At 51.4% G+C, this 7,053-nt stretch overlaps 1 protein-coding gene across 1 annotated transcript in view; it reads left to right on the top strand.

Moving 5' to 3' along the window:
- Txn2 (thioredoxin 2) overlaps positions 1 to 5,130 on the top strand; it is a 16,755-nt gene extending 11,625 nt beyond the window's left edge. Inside the window, exon 4 of the mRNA XM_031348349.1 lies at positions 4,414 to 5,130. Within this exon, the coding sequence (XP_031204209.1) occupies positions 4,414 to 4,527 (114 nt within the window). The 3' untranslated portion in view covers positions 4,528 to 5,130. The remainder of the gene's footprint in view (positions 1 to 4,413) is intronic.
- The last annotated feature ends 1,923 nt before the right edge of the window (positions 5,131 to 7,053 follow it).

The raw sequence follows: 7,053 nt of genomic DNA, 5'->3' as shown, positions 1-7,053 counted from the left end.
CAGCTTGTAGCCTTTGGTCCTCTTCAAAGGGGACGGTTTCAGTGATTGGGTTTCAGTGATTGAGCTCAGAGTGTCAGGCTTTGTGACAAGTGCTTCTACCCACCCAGCGACCTCACTGGTCCTCCTGGAATATTCGTTCGTTCTTTTTCTTCCCATGTTCCCATGTGCATAATGCATGGTTTTCCTTGTGTGGGGGTCTGTGTGCACACTCCTGTGCATCCATGTGGAGGCCCACAGTAGATGTTGGGAATCATCCTTATCACCTGTCCATTGAGGCAGGTCTCTCAGACCCAGAGCTTGCTAGCCAGATTGCTGTAAGGATCCTTTGTCTCTGCCCTCTGAGGCTGAATCAACAAACAGGGAGGCCATACCACACCTACCTGGCAGGCATTTATGGAATTCTCAAAGAGCAGACTCTGGGACTGAGGATGTATGCCAAAAGCCCTGGGTTTCTTCCCGAAGAGGGGAAAATAAAAAGCAGATTACGACCCAGAATTTCAGGAAGGACATTAATTCGTCCTTCCTAAATGGCTGTGTGTACGTGTGTGTGTGTGTGTGTATGTGTGTGTGTGTGTGTGTGTGTGGTGGGTGCCTGTGCACATGCAGCCTTAAAGGTGCTGTTGTACTCCACTTAATTCATTGAGGCACTTAATTCATTGAGGCAGGGTCTCTCAGTTGAGCCCAGAGCTCACGGATCAGCTAGCCTGCAAGATTTGCTGCATCTGGAGTGCTGGAAGTGTAGGCAGTCACTCCACCCACCCAATATTACGCGGGTGTTGGGATCCAACCTCAGGTCTTCATAGCTTCGTGGCATCCGAGCTGTCTCCCCAGCCCCATTCTGCACGTTTTTCAGGATGCCATGCGTGTGTCTATTCTCTCCTTAAACCTTGTGAGACCAATGGCTTGAACTCAGGCCCCCAAGCTTGGTGGCCAGTGCCTTGACCCACTAAGCCATCTTTCCAACCCCATTTTGTTTGTTAAATAATGGGTTTCGGTTTTTCGGGACAGTGTTTCTCTATGTTCTAGCTGCCCTGGAGCTGACTCTATAGACCATGCTGACTTTGAACTCAGAGATCTCCCTGCCTCTGCCTCCCAAGTGCTGGGAGTAAGGGTGTCATGCCTGGCAATAATGGTTTTCCTAAGAACTCTCTCTCTCTTTTTTTTTTTTTCTTTTTTTGGTTTTTTTGAGACAGGATTTCTCTGTGTAGCCCTGTCTGTCCTGGAACTCACTCTGTAGACCAGGCTGGTCTCGAACTCAGAAATCCGCCTGCCTCTGCCTTCCAAGTGCTGGGACTAAAGGCATGCGCCACCACTGCCCGGCTTTTACAAGCCCTTTGCTCTAGCATTTTTCATTTTAAAGCATGGTGTCGTTGAATGCTTCTCTGAATTGCCTTTACCCTGCTGGGGACTCTTCTCTCTCTGGCTCTTACCCCTCACTCTCCGGCAAAAGCCAAGCCAAACTGACTGTGTTTCTTGTTTGGAATTCCTGCTTAACTTTCTGAGTCCTCTTGAAATCGGCGCTTTGAGCCCCAGTCTTCTCGTATCTAAGATGATGCTGTAGAAGGGTTAGGGTGTCGCTCACGCAGTGACAGCACCTGCATGCAAAAATAATAAAATGGACCAGCCTAAGAATCAGCATTCTGTGAGCTTGCTTGTACATAAGCACCCAGGATCTCCCATGACACCGAAAACATCCTCCCCCACTCAGCCACGGAGGTCACCAGTGTCCTGTGCTATCCGCTCTGCTGTCCTTTAATAATTTCTTTTTCTTTCTTTTTAAGATTTATGTATTTATTATATGGAAGAGGGCATCAGATCTCATTACGGGTGGTTGTGAGCCACCATGTAGTTGCTGGGATTTGAACTCAGAACCTCTGGAAGAGCAGTCAGTGCTCTTAAGTCAGTCACTGAGCCATCTCGCCAGCCCCCTTTGATGATTTCTTAACAGAGTTGCTAGTGAGTATGTCAGCGTGAGACACAAGATGTTGCAGGTCAGTTGGGAGAGGCCATATGAGCATTTACATTCCAGGTTAGAAGGCCCCGCTGGCTTCTTGGAGCAGGACAGGCAGAATGTCTGAGCATGCGCTTTCCCCAGCCCTTGTCCTGTTGTCCTGCTGTAAGTGGGGAGGTGCACCTCATCCATGTCTGTGTGCTCCCAACACTTTTCTTTTCTTTTCTTTTAAGATTTATTTATTTATTATATGTAAGTACACTGTAGCTGTCTTTAGACACACCAAAAGAGGATGTCAGATATCATTATGAGTGGTTGTGAGCCACCATGTGGTCGTTGGGATTTGAACTCATGACCTTCAGAAGAACAGTCAGTGCTCTTACCCACTGAGCCACCAGCTCTGGCCACACTTTTCTAAGACCTTGGTCAAGGCCCATGCATTACCGTTGATGGTTTGTCCTAAGCACCGAGCCTCCATGATTGAGCAGCAGGAGCCTTGGCCTCCTGTCACAGCCCAGATGCCCTCTAGAAACAGTGTTCTGGAGCCTGCAGCTACATGCACACATGCGTGTTTACATGTGTGCTGCTCAGACTTACGAGAAGGCCCTGATCAGTAGTCGCCGGGCCTCAATTGTCATGGACACACAGAGGCTTGCACACACAGCACAACCGTACACAAGGGAAACTCCATTCACTCCAAGTGTCTCAGAGAGAGAAGAGAGGCCTCCTTAGACAAGCCAAAGGGACAGGACAAAGGGAAGCTCCTTGTTTTGTTTTTGGAGTTGGGATGGAACCCAGGCCTCATGCCTACTAGGCAAGTACTCTCACACCGTCAACCCTAAGCTACATCTTAAAAATGGATTTTTTTTTTTTTTTTTTTTGGTTTTTCATTTTTTGAGACAGGGTTTCTCTGTGTAGCCCTGGCTGTCCTGGAACTCACTCTGTAGACCAGACTGGCCTTGAACTCACAAATCTGCCTGCTTCTGCCTCCCAAGTGCTGGGATTAAAGGTGTGCACCACCACTGCGGCAGAATATTTATTTTAAAGGGATAGAATGTTACAGCCAAGTTAAAAGCTAGTGGTTGAGCTTGCATCCCTTGAGTTGCCAGCTTCCGTGTGCTGCAGCTCCTTCACCAGCCACTAGAGGGTGCACGAACACACCTAACGGGGTTTTCTGGAGCCTCTTTTGCTGGTCCCTGCCTTTTCCTGGAGATAGTGTAAGCCTGATGCTGGGCTGTTAATGCCACCACCTATGCCAGAGTCTGACAAGGACGAGAGCCTGCAGGAAGGCTGTGACTAGGGGCACTCATGGTCAGCCCAGTTCCAGGTGCTGGCACATACCCTGTGCCACCCACATCACCGCCAGGGCCATCCTTAAAGGGACCAGAGGTACTGGGGGGGGGGGGGGGGGGGGGGGGGAGCAAGGACTGTGCCCTCCGTGCTGTGTTTTTCCCATTAGGAATGATGCAGGACCTCTCACGTGACGAGTGAGGGCTGCAGGATGGGACCAAGTGGCCTTCACTTCTCTGTGCTGCCCACTTTGATCATAATCTCAGTCTGGCCTCCGAGATGACTCACCGCACAGCCCTCAGGCTGTATGGAGACCTAGTGGCCTTCTGTGCATTGCTCTTGTTGCTTTGTAGTTAACTTGTATGTAAGCTGGGTCCCTGTTTATCTTACTCCATTTATATAGGTAAATGCCAGCAAATGCCAAGCATTGGGCAATCCACTGTGCCAGGCCAGCCAGCCTCATGTATATTTCACGTAATCTGTCTGAGTCTGCAGTGCGTCATGGAGCAGGAATGCCCCTTTCCTTCCGCCAGCCCTAATTAAAGCCCCCAATCACATATGACTGTCCCCTTCCACTCTGTGCGGGAAGAGGCTGTGGGTTTCCAGTCCCTGACAACGTTAGCTGTAGCCCACCAAAGTGGTCCTCGGCAGGTCAAGCTCTACCACACCCATGGTGTGCCCTGTGCCCTGTGCTATCTTAGAGTGTGTGTCTCTTGGCATTCCTGTACTCAACTAAAAGCATCGTCAGTGTCTCCACAAGCCGAGACTTGAGGTAATAAAGAGCTCACCAGGTTCACCCAGGGTAGGAGTGAGGTTGGGGCACCCAGCCCTAGACCTCACCTCCCTGACCCCTGAGCTCTGTCTCAAGCTTGCATGCCCAGGACACAGAGAAAGGCCGTGAGGCTCGGCAGGCAGCCCGGCTATTTTCATCCTGTCAATCCAGCCAAGCCGCTGGACCAGTGAGTCAGTCCGGTAGTTCAGGGAGGAGAAGGATGCTGGGAGCTTGCAATGGGAGAAGCACTAATGGACGTGCCTCCTCCAGGCCCCGCACCAAGCAAAGACCCCATTTCTTTGGCACTTCCTGTGACTTTGGCCTTCTCAACCGAGACTTAGGGAAGGGGCATGGCATCCATTCCCCTCCAAGTGATTTACACTGTGGTTCCCTCACCCAGGTGTCAGCTGTGCCTACTGTGCTGGCCATCAAGAACGGGGACGTGGTGGACAAGTTTGTAGGCATCAAGGACGAGGACCAGCTAGAAGCCTTCCTGAAGAAGTTGATTGGCTGACAAGCAGGGAAGAGGCCTGACTGCCCTTGCCTGCTGGAAGCCTGTTTGTGGGGGAGCCTAGTAGAACTCCCAGCCCTCAGCCGTGGTCATCCTTCCTGCTCCGCCCCTCAGCTTTGTTCTTGTGGGTCTTGCCTGCGGCAGCAGACCTCCAAACTTCAGAGGCAACCCTCAGCCAGGGTGGCCAGGAGAGGGCCAGTGCTGCCGCTGGTGTGGGGGGCATCCTGTGCACCTCCTACTGTGTGCTCTGCACAGGTGGTCACCCAGTCCCCATCTCCGCTGCCCTCTGATCTGAAGCCCCAGCCCCACACATTTGCCTCTGGCACATTTCCTCTCCTGTCTCTGCTTGAAAAGGAAATCAGAAGCCAAACAGGTGAGAGTAATGTGTAATTCTCTCATTTGTTGTAGGTCTGTAATAAAGAACTTAATGTGACCCTTCTACCTCTTGCTGTGAAGAACAGAGCCCACCCCATACCTTATATCTGCCCATCTGTTCCTTCTGTTCCCTGTCCCCTCCCTGAGTTAGCTGGGCCTTGGTTCTGGTTCCGTGAGCAGGAGGAGGAGCTATGAACAAGTCAGACCAATAAAACCAGGTTTGCACTGCCACTGGCTGCACTTCTGTGGGCACTAAGCACTTGAGATAGACTGGTATTCACAGGCCCACCACTGTCCCCAATTCCTCTTGGGTTCTCCACCCCTCCCATGACTCGAGTTCCTGTCCGTCATTGCTCCTGGTCTGGGCATGCCATCACAGACATCCCCTCTTAGGCTCAGAGGTTGTGCTGTTTGCCAAAATGCAGACAAGAGCTCAAGGAGTGCAGGCTGGGCTCTACCAAAAGTGGTTGTCTCTGAGACCTGGACTCCTCAGCCTTCTTCCTGGACTACTTTCTGGCCCCTCCTGGCTGGGTGGCACTGCTTCCCATGTGTGCCCACAGGAAGGTCTAGTCTTTGGGACCGGACCTTCCACCCATCCTGTTCCCTCTCCAGCTCCCTTGCCTACAAAGAGTGCCAGGCTGCCCAACCAAGAAAGCCCAGCCTATCGCCCTCCCAGGGGTAAGGGGACACTGTCACTTGATGCCAGAGGGTTCTCATGCCCTCTGAACTGAGTTTGCAGTGTCCTCTGGTGTGTGCAGTCCTCACAATGACATGCGTTGTTGCATTACCACTCCCTGAGAGAGCAGGATCCACCTGAGGACAAACAAGAAGGCTGCCATTGCTGGGCAGAACTGGGCAGAGGGTGGAGGTCCGAAAGCCCTCAAGCTGGAGAAAGCTGGCCTAGTGACTGTTCTGCAGAGACCACAAGCAAGGTGAATAAATGACAGACAGCCTTTGGTCAGAGCCCCTCCTGGGTACCGGGTGTGGTCAGTGTCTTCATTCATAGTAGCCTCCAAGGGTACGTTAAGGTCAGAGGTTACAGAGCATGGCCAAGGCCATGAGGCCCACCAGTGGCCAGGCATCTGTCTTCTGTGCCTTCCTGTTGCTCTGAGACAATCACGTACACCCAGCTAACCTTGAGCTCCCTAAGGATGACCTTGAACTCCTGATTGCCCTTCCTCCCACTCTGGAGTTTTAAGGTTACAAGCATGTAACACCACCCCTAGTTTTATTCAGTGCTGGGTATTGAACCCAGGTCTTCATACATGATAAGCAAGGATTCTACCAATGGAGCTACATCCCCATCTCCCCCACCCCCAATCACTATATAAAATGTGTGGCTTTCATGTCACAGGCCATGGAGTATGAGCCTGTCTTATGGAAGACTGACCCAGCTGGGTTGAGTAACTTTAAATACTCCGCCAGGAAGGGGTGGTGGCCTAAGCTCAGAGTCTGCCCTGCTGTACCCCACTGACACCCCTTAAAAGGTTCCGTTCACCAAGCACTTTAACATACGTTACCTCATTTAATTCCACTCTGATGAGGCAAGGATCATTTCCGTATATAAGCAAAGGATCCAGTTTGGAGAAATGGACCTGCCCAAGGTCACATCCAAAAACTGACTGACTGATGATACAAACCCAGGTGGGAGTATGACTCCTAAATAGATGCCCTGGCAGAGGGCAGGAACCAAGTTCCCCCTCCTTAAAAGGTATTTCCACAGGCAAGGTGAGCCCAGGACTAGAGACACAGCTGTCCCAGGTTGGCAGCCTCTGCCAATGATTATCCATGAGTCACTGGCTGTGAGCACAGAATGCACTAGGTGATCTACCTAATTCTGGGTGCTGACCTCACCAGGGATGTGGCAGTCCCACGGTGGCCTCAGATCCCCCATGGGGCCTCAAGGCTATGGATCTGGGGTCGGCAACCCAGCTACAATGTGGAGGAAGACAAGTCACTTTTCACTTTGCTTATTGACTTGAGGAAATAGAGTCTTATCTCGTAACCCAAACTAGATGAGAACTCAAAGACGGGCGCTCCTGCCTCAGCCCCCTGAGTGCTAGAATTACAAGTGTGCATCACCGTGTTTGATGTTACTAAAGGCCTTTTATCACCTGGTGGGAAGCCTGAGAGAGACAAAGGGCCACAGGCTCC

This window comes from Mastomys coucha, unplaced genomic scaffold (assembly GCF_008632895.1).
Source record: "Mastomys coucha isolate ucsf_1 unplaced genomic scaffold, UCSF_Mcou_1 pScaffold11, whole genome shotgun sequence".
NCBI lineage: Eukaryota > Metazoa > Chordata > Mammalia > Rodentia > Muridae > Mastomys > Mastomys coucha.
The sequence above is the reverse complement of the archived record's forward strand: the minus strand, read 5'-3'. Positions and strand labels throughout refer to the sequence as shown.